Source organism: Mesoplodon mirus (assembly GCF_964341445.2).
Source record: "Mesoplodon mirus genome assembly, chromosome: 3".
NCBI classification, from domain to species: Eukaryota; Metazoa; Chordata; class Mammalia; order Artiodactyla; family Ziphiidae; genus Mesoplodon; species Mesoplodon mirus.
In genome coordinates this window covers 114,988,048-115,007,086 of record NC_138978.1, presented here as the reverse complement: position 1 = coordinate 115,007,086, position 19,039 = coordinate 114,988,048, and the positions used below count along the sequence as shown (strand labels likewise).

General features: G+C 36.5%; 1 protein-coding gene across 6 annotated transcripts in view; it reads right to left on the bottom strand.

The window, feature by feature from the left end:
• VPS45 (vacuolar protein sorting 45 homolog) overlaps positions 1–19,039 on the bottom strand; it is a 75,551-nt gene that overhangs the window by 35,765 nt on the left and 20,747 nt on the right. For 5 of the 6 annotated variants that reach the window (XM_082612004.1, XM_082612005.1, XM_082612009.1 and 2 more), the window contains exons 11-13: positions 11,487–11,645; positions 11,176–11,283; positions 10,247–10,368 (exon numbers count right to left, since the gene is read on the bottom strand). In XM_082612004.1, the coding sequence (XP_082468130.1) occupies positions 10,247–10,368; positions 11,176–11,283; positions 11,487–11,645 (389 nt within the window). Of the gene's footprint in view, positions 1–5,993; positions 8,538–10,246; positions 10,369–11,175; positions 11,284–11,486; positions 11,646–19,039 lie in introns of those variants that run through there. The other variant, XM_082612007.1, reaches the window with a different exon arrangement.

Below are 19,039 nucleotides of genomic sequence, written 5' to 3'. Positions count from 1 at the left end.
AGTTGCGGTGCATGGGATTCTCTCTAGTTGTGGCATGCGGGTTTTCTCTCCCTAGTTGTGGTGCGAGGGCTCCAGAGTATGGGATCTGTAGTTTGCGGTGCGTGAGCTCAGTAGTTGTGGCACGTGGGCTTAGTTGCCCCGTGGCGTGTGGGATCTTAGTTCCCTGACCAGGGATCAAACCCACATCCACTGCATTGGAAGGCAGATTCTTTACCACTGGACCACCAGGGAAGTCCCTCACTGAACCTCTTAATGGTAGAGTGTCCAGAATCCATTCACCGGCCCTCCTTTCTTCTTCTTTTTTTTTTTTTTTTTTTTTTTTGCTGTACGCGGGCCTCTCACTGTTGTGGCCTCTCCCGTTGCGGAGCACAGGCTCCGGACGCACAGGCTCAGCGGCCATGGCTCACGGGCCCAGCCGCTCCGCGGCATATGGGATCCTCCCAGACCGGGGCACGAACCCGTATCCCCTGCATCGGCAGGCGGACTCTCAACCACTGCGCCACCAGGGAGGCCCCCTCTCCTTTCTTCTTGATCTACACTTACTCCCTATATCTGTATAATGTAGTAGCTAGTAGCCACATATGGCTATTTAAATTTAAATTTAAATTAATTAAAATAAAATAAAAAATTCAGTTCCTCAGTGGAACTAGCCATATTTCAAGTGCTCAATAGTCACATGTACCTAGTAGCTACCTTATTAGATAGATGGATATAGTACATTTCCATCATTGTAGAAAGTTCTATTGAACTGCACTTCCCTAGATGATCTCACCCAGTTTTGTGGTTTTTAAATACATTTATCTGCTGATGACTCCCAAATCTCTATCTCCAGCCCAGACTGCTCTCCTAAATGCTAGACTTAAGCATCTGTCTATTCGACATTTCTACTTGGCTGTTTAGTTTATTTCTGAATTCGGCATGTCCAAATCCCTAATCCTTTCCCCCAGGCTTGTTCCACATATAGCTCTCCCCATCTTAGTGGATGGCCAACCTATCTTTTCACTTGCTTAGGACAAAACTTTGGAGCCATTCTAACTTTTCCTTTATGGCTGCAGATATAGTGAGAGGAAGAGAGGGAGAATCTTGCATCTTATAGGCCATGGGGGGATCACCGAAGGGTTTTAACAGGTTACCATGATCAAACTTGCTTTTCTGAAGGATAATTTTGGCAGCTATGTGAGAATGAATTGGGGGTTGCTGGTGGGAAAACCTGGAGAACAAAAGTCTACTGTAAGACTTTTGGGAAGATATGATAAAAGTTGGAACTAAAGAAATACCAGAAGTGGTGGGGAAGGACTGGATATAGAAGACACAAAAAATGTAGACTCTTCATTCAGTAGTTGGTCAATGATTAAATGTGAAGGATCAGGTTAAAGGAAGAATCTGTGATAACTTTAAGTATTCTGGTTTTGGTGACTAGGTATAGTGGTTTAAGTTTGAGAACAAAGAAAGCAAGACTGACTGACTTAAAGGAAGACAAAAACATGCTGTTTTTGAGATACCTGTGGAACATCCCAATGGAGATGTCCACCAGACATCTGGACATTGAGACCTGATAATGTCCCTGAATACAGGTGGCAGCTGAAGCCGTGGGAATAGATGAGTTCTACCTAGGGGGATCATGAAGAATGAGAAGAGAACCAAAAGACCGAGTTTGGGAGGATTCTTTAACATCTACAGGATAGGCAAGAAGAGTAGCTAGCAAAGGCAATTGAGAAGAAAACTGTCAGAAAGGTAGGAGGAGAACCAGAGGGAGAGGCCAAGGGACAAGTGAGTTTGAAGAAGAACAGAATGGTTAAGTGTTAAATGCAGTAGTGAGGTAAATAAGTGAGGATTGAAAGAGACCACTGTGCACATTCCTGCAATGTGATTTTGCAAGAAGAGTTTCAGTGTATTATAGTGGAGCAAGAAGCCAGGGTACATGGATTGAAGAGGTGAGAAGTGAAGATAGCGACTTTATCCAAGAAGCTTGACTGAAGAGAAGACAGGTTAGAGGAGGACCCAGGCTCAAGGGCTTTAAATACATTACTTAACAGGGGAAACTTGAGTATGCGTGTAGTCTGTGGAAAAGTAATTAGAGGAAGACAAGCTGAAAATACAGAAGAAGGAAGGAGGAAGAGGAGAAGAAGGGGGAGACAAAGAGAGAGAGGAGAGAAAGTGCAAATAATTACAAATAATTACAGAAAGTGCAAGTAATTACAGAGAAAGGCTTCCTTCGATGATGGTAGGAGTCTAAAACAAGTGTTGGCAGAGAGGTTCGTTCTGAATTGGAAAAGAGGATGTATTTCCTTTAGAATGAAGGAAGGAGATTAGGTAGATATATGTAACTAAGTTTATAAACATGGGGGCTAGACACTGAGGGAGCTAATGTCTGACAGACTCAATTTTTTCCACTGTGAAGTAGGAAACACTGGTGTGGGTTAGGTGACTTAGACATTATGGAAAACATTCTAAACTGATGTAGTGAATGAGACAAAGAGAGAGAACTACTAAGTTTGAGCATCCCTGAAGGCCCAAGTGAAGTGAGAAACAGTGAATTTGTAGTGGCCCTAATCTATAATTTGTATGATTTCCTCTAGTAGCACAGAAAAGAGATATGAGCCTTAAACCTAAATTATTAATCCAATATTAATCTGGTGCTTTAGGCTGCAGGGAAAGAGGTTCTTTATAAACTTATAGGAAAGCATTACCACTGTTCACAAATGACTAAAATTTTCTATACTATCAAGGTTTTTTCCTTCAAGTATTTGCCTCCAGTTACTGGCCAGCTTTTTCTTGCTGAAAAAGGTCATTTGCTTAGGATGAGTTGTATAATTGTGATAGCAATATTTTTCTACCAAGTATGATAAACTCTATTTGGGGACTGAATATTCAGGCAAAATACAGGTTCTTGTCTTTTTCTACATTTAGTATGTGTTGTTTCAATTCTTACTAATATTTCTACAGAAGGGGAAGGGGAATATGAACATCTAAAACTCAAGTTCAGTTCTTGTCAGGATCTTTAGGGGTGTATTTCATAAGAAAGAGATCAAATAAACTACAATTGATTGTAATTTTAAAAACTGATATGAGTCCCTGTAACTTCTACCATAGTATTACCCTCAAGAATATACACTAAATTTCTAAGGATATATATATTTAAATCTTCCCACTATATTGGTTCTAGAGGTACCAATGATCTGAGATAATAATGGCTTCTGAAGTGCAGTCCCATCTGGTTTAGTATTCATTAAAGGATGAGTTTTTTGGAAAAAAAATTCCAGTGTTATAAGAATGTGCCATCAAGGAGACAGAGGACACTCTACCAATAGTTTGGCCTGTGTTGTAACTATCTAGGGTCAGCCTAGGTGGAAAACAGGAGGAAAAAAAAAGTATGTAACAGTATTCAGAAACAATAAAATCCTCAAGACTGAAATGAGTTTTTTTGCCAGAAAATGAGTATTTTTTACAGTAACATTCCATAAGCAGTGCTCTTGATGCTGAGGGACAAACCTAGCTTGAGACCCATTATGCAGCTTATCTTGAGTAAATACTCACGAATTACACAGAATACTCCATTAAGAAGAAAGGAAGCAGGTTTCTCCCTTACAGGGGTACAGTGACTGATGAGAAGAATTAGACAGTAACACTTTTGTTTTGAGCTCTTGATCTGGTAAGTAAATTTAAAAAGCAGCTGAGGGACTTCCCTGCTGGTCCAGTGGTAAAGAATCCGCCTTCCAATGCAGGGGACGCGGGTTTGACCCCTGGTCAGGGAACTAAGACCCCACATGCCACAGGGCAACTAAGCCCATGCACCACAACTACTGAGCTTGTGCGCCTCAACGAGAGAGCCCACGTGCCGCAACTAAGACCCAACGCAGCCAAAAATAAATAAAATAAAATAAATAATAAATAAATCTTAAAAAAAAAAAAAAGAAAAGCAGCTGAGTGGAGTAATAAGGATCACCCTGGAAAATGATGTCGCTTTTCCATAGCTGCCCTCTGCCTATCACCTGCCTCTAGAGTATATATCTTTCTTATGGAAAAGAAAGGCAAGAACTGGGAAGGAATAAATTCAAGCAAGTTTCTAACATAGCCAGAGAACACTATTCTTTAGTCTGATAATTTCAGGGTGACACAGTATTTTCGTACTGATGGAGAGGGAAGAAGATGCCACGGGTGGTAACTGTGGGTGTAGGCTATATCAATGTAATGACAAAACTTACATGTAGGGATAGGCTCTTAGAGCTTGACTCAGTTGTGTACCTAACAAAGATGACTATGTCACATTTGGTTATGAAAACATTAATAAATGTTTTCCTGAGCCTCCTACTACTTAGTCAGGCTGGCTTAAGGAGGAACATTGGTGAAAAAAATTTTTTTTAAAAATCCCTGACATTTTTCCTTTTAATTCCTTCCCCTGGTGAATTTTAAAAGTAGATGTTCTGATGAGGCCAACAGTAAAACATACAGCAAATCATTTTTATATGATGGTTGAAGCTACGTGGAATACACAAGTTCAATTCTTTGTACACATCTTCCTGTGCTCTGTAATTCTCCATAGCAACCAAAAGCATTAATTAATGCAGATAGCAAACATTAGAAAACAGCAGTCTGTTCATGCTGTGTATATATATATATATATATATATATATATATATATACACACACACACACACACACACATACATACAAGGACACCTTGAGAACCTAACCAATTTATATCTTATTGTATTAGAAAAATAAAAAAAATTTCACACATAGTGTTTCTGGAAATCATTACTTTAATCGTTAATCATTCAGTTAAGCAGAAAAACAAACTTTTAAGAGGCAGTATTTTATCTACTTTGTGGACTGTTACACTTATGGCTAAAATTCAAATTTTTGAATCTAGTACTTACAGGTAGTAAAGATCATATGAGCATTGACTATAGGAAAAAAAGGCCAATGAGAAAGGACTGCTGCTTTCATAGAAACAAAAACTACAAGATTCTACTAAATTTGTATAAATGTGAAAGAGTACTTCCTTTTTGAATTGACTAATTCTGGAATGCATGACCAGATAGCTCCCTTTTCTCACCAAATGTTTAAGTTGCTTGTTTTTATCAGGGGTAAGAAGCAATTCTGGAGAAAAAAAAAAATCTAGCCTGATAAATAGGATATGTGGGAGTCCCATCTTCCGAGAAAGAGCAAACCCAATTTGTGGATATAGCTATACTGCTAAACAGGTTAACCACTAACTTAAAGCTAAGGGCTAAAACATCCCTACAACTGTTCCTGGTTTTGCAGAGTTGTGTTCTTGCCAGATCTCCTTTGATATCTTCTAGTATGACAATAACAACAAAACCAAGAAGTTCTATCATGATGAGACTTAAGTTAACCATAAAGATGACTAAAATCAATGACTCTTTTAAATGTGATAACCCAGTGTGAAGAAGGTGCCTAGAGCTGAGGGTGGGTCTAAGTGAATACAGAGCCAAAATACTGTACAGGCAAACTGCAAAAGTCAAAATTGTCTGGTAACATCAACCAAATTTACTCTCTAGTTTATACTTCCCAACTGTAAATCTTGTCATATCAACTACTACAGATGCCTACATAAGAAATCTGACAATATCTATTGAACATCTATATGTAAAGCACTGTGTTAAATATTGTGAAAAACCCAAATATTAATAAAACATAGTTCTTACTTCAAGATTACAATACTTAATACAATACCTAGTGGGAAGGATAGATATGTATACAACTAACCACTGTCTCAGTATCCAGAGGTAACCATTATGAACAATTTCTTATTTATTATTTCAGAAATATTTACTGTATACATAAACATATACATACTTGCACATATATATTATATATATGTATAGTCAAGCACATTTATATACACATATGTACACAATCACGTTTATGCTTATATAAAGCTTTTTTTTTTACACAAAAGGGATATTATAGCATCTTAATTTTCTATCAAATATATCTTAGAAAGTTTTGATATTATCCCATGAAGAGTTATGCCATTTCTAAAGAAGAATGCACAGTAATGTATTGTAATCTAGGTAACCAGTTCTCTATTGACAAATATTTAGCTTTTTTGTTTTTTTACCATTACAAATAATGTTTTGGTAAATATCCTTGTGTACATGTCTTTGTGTACTTGTGCCCGTATATCTACATGGCAAACTAAGAAGTGAATTGTTTAGTAGGTCTTTTCAAGTCCTCTGTGATCTTCTTTCTGTTAAACAGGGCCAGGAAGTGGCATAGGTATCCTCTGTGCCCCCTACTATGGTTTCATAACCATTTCTCTGCCTTCTTCAAAATTTCCACTATCTTAGAAGCTTATGATATAGTTGTACTGTTTTCTCCTGACCTCCTTTCCTGGTCACTTTCTTATTCCCTGAAGACTTCAGCTCTGGTTTACTGTCCTCCTTTTCATTCCTGCTCCTTTCAAGATTTTCAGTGACTTTAACACCAATGTGGATTACTCATCTCACATCCTGGTCTCCTCACCCACACTGATTCGTTCTTTCATCCCTCACAGCCACCAATATCCATGATTATAACATAAACTTCTGCATTACAAGTATCCACAATATGAAATCTTGAAGACTTCTTTCTCTAATAGCCACCCCCTCAACTTTTAATTCACTTATGCTAATGCCTCTACTGTAATATTTCTTTGACCTCATCAATACCTCCAATTCATTCAACAATATTTTTTTCACTATCCAATACCCTCCTTCTTTTTTTGTTTCCTAAAATCCTGGTTGGACCCAGCTATCAGCCTTCTCCTCATTTAATCTAGTGCAGCTAAAAGTTGCTAGAGAAAACCACACAACTAGGTTCATGGGCTGTATTTTAAATTAATGACCACAGAACTCCAGTGGGCACTCAGTCATGCCTAGAAGTCCTACTACATTTCCCTAGTAAATATGATTACAAGCCTACAAGATAACAATTTCACAATGTTTTCTCTTTTTATCCTGTACTTTACCTGATAACTTGACATCATATTTTACTGAGAAAACAGAAGTAATCAAACAAGATGGCTCCCATGTTCTCAACATCAAAGCTGTTACAGTGGGGCTTCCCTGGTGGCCCAGTGGTTAAGCATCCGCCTGCCAATGCAGGGGACGTGGGTTCGAACCCTGGTCCAGGAAGATCCCACATGCTGCGGAACAACTAAGCCTGTGCGCCACAACTACCGAGCCTACGCTCTAGAGCCCATCAGCTACAACTACTGAGCCCATATGCCACAACTACTGAAGCCCGTGCGCCTAGAGCCTGTGCTCAGCAACAAGAGAAGCCACCGCAATTGAGAAGCCCGTGCACTGCAACAAAGAGTAGCCCCTGCTCGCCGCAACTAGAGAAAGCCCACGTGCAGTAGTGAAGACCCAATGCAGCCAAAAATAAATAAATTAACAACAAAAAAAGCTGTTACAGTGAAAGAAGTACCTCTGCTCCTATCAAAATCTTCTCTGCTTGTGTTCTAGATCTCCTAAAGACTTCACTTCTGCAACTCTTGCCCTTTCTCTTCTGCATTACCTATTTCTCCTTCTTTAGGATAATTCTCATCAGGTTATAAGTATGCTCTAGAATCTCTCATTCCCCCGAGCTTACAATCTCTTCTAGCTACAATCCCATTCTCTGACCGTTTCAAGCAAAACTTCTTAAAAAATGTTACATACTGTTTGTTATCTCCATTTTGTCTTATCTCTTGTAACCCTCTCTAATTTGGCTTCCAAACTCATTGAACCTGGGGAATAGTCTGATGGATTTTTCACTGTCCTCACCTTTTTTATGTCTCAGAAGACTGGTCTCAGGTAACCACTCACTCCTTGATATTTATGACACCAAGTTTTTCTGGTTTTCCTCCTATCTTTCTGTCTCTTCTTCAGTCTCCCTTGCTGACTCCAATCCTCTATTCAGTGCTTAGTCCTGCATCCTCTTCTTTTCCCCTAAGTGATCTAGTCTAGTCCCACGGCTTTAAATCACCAAAATCTTGTTGACTCCCAATTTAGCATCGAACATTTCCATTTGATTATCTACCAGGCATCTGCAATTTAACAATAAAACTCTTGATTTCCCCCCAAAACCTGAGAGTTATTCTTGGTTTCTCCCTTACCCTTGTCCCATTACTCTACTCCATTAAGTCTATTGATTCTACCTTCTCTCCTAGGTTCCTTATCCAAAGCACTTTCATTTCTTACCTGGACTATTGCAGCCACCTCCTAAGTAGTCTTTCTGCTTCTAACTTTGTCTTCAATAATCCATTCTCCCCACAAGGTGATCTCTTAATACATAATTCAGTTTATGTCACTTGAATGATTAAAGCTCTTCGGTGGGTTCCTATGACATTTAAACATTTAAAAAACCTCTTTACCAGCACCTATAAGACCCTATGTGATCCAGCCCTACTTATCTTCTCAACTTCTTATTTTCTTACTTGTTATGCTCCAACCACACTGGACTTCTTTCTGTTCCACGAACTTGCTAAGTTGTCTTTCCTCAAGGACTTTGTTCTGGTGTTCCCTCTGTTTGTGATGTTTTTCCTCCTAATCATTATGAGATTGGTTCTTTCTTGTAATTCAAAGCTCATCTTAAATATCACTTCTTCAGAGAGGTTCTCTCCATCTAAAGTAGCCCTCCCCACCTCTACAAAGTTACTTTGTAGCTTATTACCCTATTTATTTCCTCAATAGCACTTATCTCATTCAAATTATATTCTTTATTTGTTTACTAGTTTACTGTCTGTCTCCTTCATGTAAATTCCTTGAGGGCAGGTGCCTTGTCTTTCCTGTCACTTCTATTTCCCCAGCAGTTCTTGACATATTGAAGGCATTCAAATATTTGTTATATAAAAGGATGAAGTAACTGAATTATTAACTATATATATATTTAGGTAATAGTGACAAATGCCAACAGATGCTGACAACTGATAAATGTGTGTTTTGTTGGAAGAGCCTCATTTTGAACTTTGTTTGGAAATGAATTTCCCAAATTAGAAAGGTTTGCTGTCATGAACTAATCATCCACAATATTATTCTGGTGGTCTATTATGTCCCTTTAGCAATAAGTGGCTAATTTCTTATTCAATAATTCTTATATGAAATTCATAAGAAAATTAACATTTTTACTTTTATCATGTTAATTAGAAGGCTATTTAATAGAGTTATACTGTTTTTCAAAAAGCCTTTCAGATAGGTGAATAGCTTTGGGCTGGTTTTCATTCTTACCACTTAGCTGACATTTCTAAATTTTGATGCCAAATGAGTATACTCTCTGAATTTAACCCCAGATGTTCTGCTTCTCAACCTTGGATCTTTAAAAAGATTTCTTTTTTTTTCTTTCTTTCTGTTCTGTTACCAAATTACAGTTTTTTTTTTAAAGGAAAAACGTGAAAAAATATATTTTATCATACAAGAGTTATTTATGTACCTCAAATATTTTTCTCCTTTCAGAAATTCATTACATTTATAAAACACTATTATTCCAAGGCCTTAGATTATGATTAGCTAAAATAATATAAGAATTATACCAACAGTAACAATTCTCACATTAATCTACCCAATAGGACTCAGCTACATATATTAGGCTCTTTATAATATGTGGTCCCAGTAAAAAATACACAAGAATATAATTTATAACTAGGTAGAATTTGTGTACATTTAAAATTTCAGGTTGGCCTATGTAAGTTGTTCTGGACAACTTTTGTTTTTATTAAAACTAACAAACCACTGGATTAAAATGACAATTAATTGTTTCCTTTAGTTAATACCCAAAAAGAAAGCCATCCTTTTCTCCTGTGTGACAAAAGGCCTTTGTCAATTAGGTCTCAGTTTATATACTGGCCACATTTGGCAAAGTCCAGTCCTCACCAAAAATAGTAACAACCTGCTCTGGATGGCAATCAAGCAGCAAATCTATTTTCAGCCTTAATGTTTGAAACTCCAAATGCTAGATACCATGGAACTGAACCTTAAATGGCATAAGTAAACTGGTCTGATACTAAACGACAGGACACAGTATTTGGTGCTCTCCAAAACATCTGTTTCTTTATTCCAAAAGAAACAATGTTTCAGGCTTAGTAGGGGAATTTAAATCTAACTTTGACACATGTAAAACCAAAACAATCTTAGAACTGAAACAACTGGGGAAGGGAGATTAGAATGATATAACCTTTGTTGTAGTCTCTTACATTACCCTAAATTTCCTATTTTCTTAGTGTCTCTGGTTTTTATTATTAATATCTTTGTTATCTTACCTGTCTCTGAGTGTGCTGGGGCCTAGATAAGGATACAGGTTTTCCTTGAGCTTTCCTTTGATGAGATGGTCCAGGGTCTCATGTAAGAAAGGCTGATGCTGAGTATATACATTTTCTACTCCCTAAGACAGGGGGAAATGGTTCTTATGTCATTTTTTTTGGAACTTGCAATATAACAGTTAATGATACTCATATCAGAAAAGGACATGCACTCAATAGAGATTTCATGGGACAAGAGTCAAGCAGGAATTTTAGGAGAATTTTATAGTTAATTATTTTCATCAATTAGAAATGTTCTAATCTTATGAAAAAACTCTGTAATTTAAGGTTAGCTATTATAAAGGAATTTTTTAAATGCAGTTGCTTAAATCCTTTATTATCTCTTCACTGACAACCTTCCTTTTGTGGAAATATTATATGATATGTAGAGCAAATAAAAGGACTATGTAGCAAAGGAGACTAGAAACACTCAGGAAAATGGAAACATTTCAGGAAACATAAGAAAGGCTAGCAGATTAAAACTAATTTTTGACCATTTTAAGAAAATAGGTTAGTATTTTTAAAAGATCTACAATTGTTTGCTTCATCTTTAATTTCCGTCAGAGAAAAAAAAACCAACCTAACAAATCTTAAACAAATGGAGTAAAATAGCTATGACTAACAGAACTGTCTGCCTTTTTACTCTTGGGTATTTCCTGGAAATATCTCATTATTCCCTTCTCAGCTATTTGGGCCAATGATGATGCTGTTCCAATACAGAAAGTATTTAAAGAAAAAGCTTTCAAGAGGATGTCTGCTTTAATTTCATTTAACTGACATAGTACTAGATCAGCAGCAATCCTGAAGTTACTTTGAAGATCATATTCATTCACTCTAAGCTTCAGGGGCTTCAACTGTTTCTCATTTAGGAAAGCATAGAGATAGCATACCTTCAATCCTTTGAGGAACTGTTTGGTAATAGCCACAGCATCTTTGGGGCTGAAGAGGTCACTTCCTCTGATCCGTTTACCACCATATTCAACAACTGTAGACACAAGCTTTTAAAAAAAAAAATAGATAAACAACCTCTTATTGCTTGTGGAACAGGAAGAAAATAACTTTATTAAGGAAATGAAAACATGAGAGGACAGAATTATACATTTCTGTGAATAAAAACAGTATGACATAATTTGTCAGAGTTAAGGCTATAATACTACAGTTTGGTTCCTGTTTGATGGGATTAATATATAAATCTGGTTACCTTTCGATACTTCTCAGAAACACCTTTATTCCTAAGGTCCATCATTAATCCTGGTAGGCTATTGCTGCTGTGTCGCTCATAATGCAGAGCATAAAGCATCACCAGGCGCGCAGCATCAAACTCTGTCACTTTGGGGTTCTGCAGGAGCCTCTTTACATTCTGAAAAAAGAGAGAACTAATATTTATCCTCCCTTCACTTGGGTGATGTATAATATCTTAGTTCTAATAATTATTGAATGGTAGTGATACATCTGACTAAAATACATATGACTAAGATCACTACTATGGCAATGTACAAGTCGTAGGTTTAGCAACTGTTTCAACTACAGAAAATCAAATGCCTTTTGCCTAAGATAAGAATTAAATAAGGACATAAATTCTCATTGTAATTGCTTTACGACAAATATGAATTTAACTATGGTTATTTCCCCTTTTCTTTCCTTTGATTGAGATGGTCCAGGGTCTCATGTAGGAAAGGTTGCAATTTCCTCACTGAAATAAGGAACACATACTATTTCCACCACTATTTCTACCACTTCAATCAATACAGCACAGAAGAGAACTGACCAGTTGACTTGTAAAACTCTACTGCCTTTTCTTAGTGTCAGTGACCGACCAGTGAAATGGAGACAATTTGGTAGAATTTTACATAGGAGGACTGGGCTTAATCTCCAAGAAGCATCATATATAACAATATGTCTCAACATGGCTTACAGAGATATGAATATGTAACAGCATATAATCTCTAAACTGAATACGTAAGATCTTAAGAGGGCAGGTACTGACAGCAAAGGAAGCTAGACAAAATCATGTTTAGGTTGTATCAGTCCTCACATTAAGGGACTTCCCAATACTATAGATTTATATTTATTATGCAGCAGAACAAATTAATTAGAGCCAACAAATACTTTTTGATCACTCTCTAAGCAAAAGGCACTATGCCAGGCACTGGAGGGGACACAGAGATGAGTTGGAGACAGTTTCTGGCCTCAGTGAGTTCACAGACAATGGGGTAAAGGGGATAAAACAAGTATGTTCCATTCTGCTATAAAGTATGTTTCTTAATACACTTAGCTCTATGAGATTGGTAACTATGGGAATAACATAGAAGGCATATTGGTTTACATGTAAATTTTTCAGCAAGTTAATATTTAGAAAAGATCAGGCACAAGTTTCCTCTTTAAAGAGGAAGCTTTACCAATATGTTAAGGAAAAAAGATGAAAATCCTACAGAAGTGTTTTTTTTAGAAGTAACTGGTTTTGCAGCTTTAAGAACTGCTGTGCTTTCCACAATGTTAAGCTATGTGGGGAAAGGGCAAGTGCAAATGAAAAGGATGCAAAGATATTTCTGTGTTAAAAAGCAAAACAAAACAACACCCCCAAACTGACTGATATTCCCATATTGTATTTTTAATTTTGATGACACAAGTCTCTATGAGAAGCAAATATTTTTGAGACCTTATATGTCGAAGAATAAAACATGAGCCCCAGGAGTAACCACAAAGGATGGTCTGAGTGCATCTCTAGGTACAATGCCAGCGAAATTTAACTGTGCTAGCATTTTAATTAGGATTATTATTTTATCAGGGCTCTGATTACAAAGTTATATAGATTTTTCTTTCTCTTTTTTAGTTATATAAATTTTAAGTGATCTGCTTATAACCCTATTTTCTCATAACCTTTGTTTATTTTTAGTGCATGATTTTGCAGAATGTGAGGCTTTTTCAGGAACACATACGTGGTATTATAACAGAAGCATATGCATGCAAAAACCAAAAACTGAAAATCAGTGTAATGGGGGACAAGGGACACTAAGTGAAGAGAAGTTCATCTGGTTACTGAGGGATCAATTGTAAAAGGTCTTAAAAACTAAATTTTGGAATTAGTTTGAGACACTGAAAGAGATGCTATTAATAGGAATATGGAAATCAGAGAACGAAATGAGTTGGGCTGAAAGACTAGTAAGAGCATTGGAGCCTTGGAGGGCACTGGATTCTGAGGACATAACAAACAACTAACATCTGTATAGTATTCTGCAACTTACAAGATGCATTTACATACATTGTCTTTTTAGTACTTCACAACAACCAGGTCTAATGGCTAAGAACTCTTTTTTTCACACTAAAGAGGGACTATGATGAAATGGGGAACCTCCCAGCTAGCTTTCAAGTAGAAAGTTCTCTGGGTAGCATTCTTATTGTTGCTTTTTAGGTGAACATTTCACTACCATCGTCCTTACAGGATCAAAAGGAAATAAATTTCTCTTGTACAGATTTAAACCCTGCAGTTATAAAATTTTCCTTACCTCTTTTTCCTTTTGTGGTAACATTTCCACACAGCAGTGACTAAATACAGACTATTTAGAATATTTGTTTAAATGTTCCACTAAGTTCTACTATAATATGGAGAAAGTTCAGGATACAAATTAATTATCAAGTAAAAATACACAATTTCATATGTATCTCAGTCAACCTGGCATAAGTTTAAAACATCCATCTGGGATCTCTGTTGTCGCTTTTCTTATAGGCACAATGTTTCATTTTCTGCCCTTGCAGTCACACTCTTTTTACCTCACATCTACTCAACTTCTGACTGACCTGTCCCTGTACTTCTAAGCAAATCTGAGATACTCAAGTAACTGTAAACCCACAAAAACTGGTATGGGGACAGTCAAAGACTATTTGCAGCAATCAGTTTATACCCTTCCTATTTGCTCCTTTCTAATTACCTTTCCTTGAATCTTGACTCTTGGCTCTGTTTCCCATTTAAAAAATCCACTTCTAATCCTTGAGATTTGGTACTGGTATTTAGAGTCCCCAGCTTGACTCTTAGCTCTCCCTCAATGGGAGGCCTTCTGATCCGATAGCCCAGATCTGGTCCAAGACTACGCTGAGTAGAGTACTTTACTTACTTTTGAGCCCTTAGGACCCAACCCATGGCTCAGGTCAGTTTCCAGTTAGACTTATCTATTCTCTCATGAAAAGAAACCTGTAGATACAAGCTGAATTCTTTCTTCTTTTTCAGCTATGTAAGTCCTTGAAGAAGCAGGGTCTTTTTGTCTGCCTGGATCCCATGTTATCCTTTGACTTAATTTTGAACTATTTCCCTCACGGCTACTTGACTCATCAACTTGACTGACAGTGACATACATTATATTGAGATTCCAGTGTACTAACCAGAGAAGAGGAGAAAAAGAATCTGAGAGACTTTAATTACATAGGAGGTATGTGTTACACAGTGGTATTTATATGTTGGAAATATGACTGAATTATATAATGAACTTTTTGGTATCTCTTTTCTTATTAAATTTCCCGTAAACCTTGAGATAATCAAGGGAGAAAAGTATACTGTTACATAATAACAATGGCTGAATAAAAAGTGAAACAGAAAACTATTGTCCACTTAAGAAGATGGGATTCAAAAATCTTCCACTGAATTCTAACATTAGTGTAGGCACAATGAAGAAATAGGAAAAGAAATGCAAAAACACTAACTTTGAAGGTCAAGTTTCAAAAAGGAGCTAATGTTCATTCAAAAGACATTGATTAAAAAACAATTCTTCTCTTCTGATATTTAGAGATTCTTCCATTATTTTGGGCTGACTACTTTTATACTTTTCTGTTTTTTTCTACCAAAACTATGATATAGCAGTACAAGAAAAAACTTTTGTAATGACATGCTTATACTTTAAGCCAGTGTACAAATTATAGTTGAAGTCTGCAATTAAAGATAGTCCCGGGGGCTTCCCTGGTGGCGCAGTGGTTGAGAGTCCGCCTGCCAATGCAGGGGACACGGGTTCGTGCCCCGGTCCAGGAAGGTCCCACATGCCGTGGAGCGGCTAGCTCCGTGAGCCATGGCCGCTGAGCCTGCACGTCTGGAGCCTGTGCTCCGCAACGGGAGAGGCCACAACAGTAAGAGGCCCGCGTACCGCCAAAAAAAAAAAAAAAAAGATAGTCCCCATTTTTTTTTTTGCTTTAATTTAAACTGAAGAACAGGATCTGTACCTTGTTATCAACTATCACAGTAATGTAGTAAAACACTCAATGAATAGCATTATAAGCCAACAGATTAGAACAGCAAGATGAAATTGGTGGAAGTCTTCAATGTGCTGATATGATTAAATAATGAGTCTAATCTAACAGTTTGAGAGAACAGTGTTATGGGACTATAAAGAGCTTATCTAGGAAAAATGATAGAAAGTAGGCAGGACCCAATTCCACTAACTGGTAAATACATGAATCAGTATTCTTTTACTTAATGACTAGTCAAATTTAGCTTTGGTGTAGGTCTTCTGCTGGTCAACACTGTTTCTGAAATACTAGTCAAATGATAGTTTAGAGAGAAATAGATCATTTTTACTCTTAGTTGGTAAAAGTAAAATTGTCAGCTCAATGTATCCAAAACAATTTTCTTACAATTTTAATGAGAAGCAAAAAAACCCTTCTAAAATCAGGGAGAGTTCCAAGATCATGAGTGAATTAAAAAACATGTCCTGGATGCCATAAAGAAAAGAGAATGTACCATCAAACAATAATACTGAAAATAGTGATAGTTAATATTCATTGAATGTTATAAGTACCAGGTACCGTATTAAGTGCTTTACATGTATTAGCTCATTACACCCTCACAAAAATCTTTGAAGTAAGTACTGATATTTCCCCCTATTTTACAGACAAAGAGACTAAGACTTGGAGTGGTTAAGAATCATTTTCAAACCCAAGGCATCAAAGATTCAAGCTATTAGCCACTATTCTATACTGCTTCAAACAGAACTCTTTATCTTCATTTCTCTAATGAGTATTTATTGTCCTTACTACACGTTATTAATGGGATGATTTGAGATCTTTTACCCAAGGTGAGGAAAGAAGGATATAAAAAGACTAGATCCTCCTTCCAAATGAAAAGCTGTAATATGACAACAAAAGGGGGAGAAATTATTTACTTTCTGAAGATTTTTCTCTTTATGGTATGAAAAAAAATCTTCCTTACTAATCAAATGAGTCTTTTCCAAGGCTGTGCATATGTCTCAATGATAGTATATTGCAGTTTGGTTCTAGTGAAATTCTTCTGAATCAAATTTTTTGTTACCCTGTAGGGTAACTGGTTAGAAGTGGCAGCAATTTATAGGTTAATTTTTAGCAATGTATGAGCTTTTTTTGCCCCACCATGATACAGTTACTATTCAATAAAGCAAACCTCATCTTTACTCAAAAGTCAATTAATTGCTTATTATCACCTAAGGTCAAGCCAAGGAATGCTGTAACCCATCTAGGGATCAGGCCCCTGGCATCTACTCATTATTAAAAGTTCTCTTTGGGGGCTTCCCTGGTGGTACAGTGGTTGAGAGTCCGCTTGCCGATGCAGGGGACACGGGTTCGTACCCCAGTCCAGGAAGATCCCACATGCCGCGGAGCGGCTGGGCCCGTGAGCCATGGCCGCTGAGCCTGCGTGTCCGGAGCCTGTGCTCCGCAACGCGAGAGGCCACAACAGTGAGACGCCCGTGTACCACAAAAAGAAAAAAAAAAAAAAAGTTCTCTTTATTGACTATTTAAATCATGTTGTCTAAGAAATCCTTTATGATGGGGGAGTCCAAATCAACTGCTCACTGTAAAACCCTAATACCCTGGGCAAGAAAACCTTCAAAAGATAATTTTTAAAAATATAAAGTGGATCACAAATGGAATTCATATTTTAAAGTATCTGTTTTTCTTTTAAAATGAAAAGAAAATAAGATTTCAGGCAAGGAATTACAGTAGCCTTTTCTAACTGTTTTCCACATGGTGAGATACAAATAAAGATACTAAAATTGGCTAGTGATTAAGTTTGGTTCTATTGTTTTAAAGGGAAAAATAAAATAATAAAGAAACATAAGGAAATTTAAATTTAGTTATAGGACACAATTCTGTTTTTACTTAATAAGAGAAAAAAATTCATTTTATTAAGAAAAATAAAAAGTTTTCATAGGAATACTTCTATTAGGCCCACAAACCAACTATAAACTGTTATTAATAGTGTTGTTTAAAGTAAGTTGGCCAAGTTAAATAGATTGTGATGCATCTTTACAAAGGAATACTATTTAGTGATTTAATAGAATGAGTGTTTAGGTTCTGGTCTGGAACAATCTCTGAGATACACAGTTAAGTGAAAAAGCAAAATGCAGAGCTATGTGTACAGTATGGTATCATCTGAATTTTAAAAAGAGAGAGAAGGAAATATACACACTCATAGAGGCTTGCACACACACAGAATAACTGTAAGGATGCAAGCGAAACTAACAGACTCAGTTTTTACTATGTATCTCTTTCATCAAGTACTTATATTATCTATTTAAGAATTAGAATTTATGATAAACCATAATGGTTTATCATAACAATGATATAAAGAATATAAAACAATGTTGATATATGTATAACTGAATCACTTTGCTGTACAGCAGAGATTAATACAACAGTGTAAATCAACTATACTTCAATAAAAAATAGATTTTAAAAATTAGCATTTAATACAACTAAAAATATAAAGTCAGCCTAAAAGTTCTTTGTGAAGATTTAAGAACACAGAGATAAAATTAAGTGTTGACAGAAGTACTTTTCATAAATATAAAGCCAATAGCATCTTTATGATTTTCAAAATGATGGTGTTTTCAGAGGAACTCTTGATAAACATTTTAAAAAATTAAAAACCAACAACTATCAACATAAATCACAGTGAAGACTTTGGTATAACTAGAGCAACCACAGGTGGGTGAATTTCTTTATTTTGATTGTACCATATCTTTAAAAAATTATGCTTAGAGGAAGGAAACTAACCTTTACAAAGTAACTACCATATAGGAAGCATTTTATATCTCATTAAATCCTGATAACAACCTAAAAGTTTGAAATCATTATCCCTGAGGCTTGGGCAAAATAAGTAACTTTCCCAGAGAAACTTTGATACATAGAGATAGGACATAAGCCAGGACAGTCTGGCTCCAAAGCCTGTGTTGTTTCCATTATACCATGCTGGCTTTATTTTATAAAGCAGAATTGCAGCAGGGAAAGAGAGACTAAGTTTTAGAATATAGGGTCCTATTAATAAGGAAATGTGCTTCTTATAATAAGTGGCTTAGAAACAGCTATTTCCCAAAGGACTCTCATTCCCAAGTTACTTACTTTCAGTGATACCACATTTTGCCACTTCTCAGGAATTTTGGAATTATCTCTGATTTGTTCTGTCTTGTTATCCTTATATCTAATCTGTCACTAAATAGTTATTTTCTCCCTTTGAAATGTCTTTCATATTTGCCCTTCTGTACATTTTTACTACTATCACTATGAGTCTTCTAGCCTCTCTGGCATTAATTTTTTTCATCTCCAAAGCATCCTTACTGGATTAAATTTCCTAAAATACTGCTTTCATCATATCAACTTCTACGTAAGACTCTACACTGGATCTCTTTGCCTACCTCAGCAAGTACAAATCCCCCTTACAAGCGTCTTCGTAAACTAGTTCCTATTTACCAATTCAATTTTATCTCCTATGTCTCTTGCACACCCACTCTCAACAGGTCA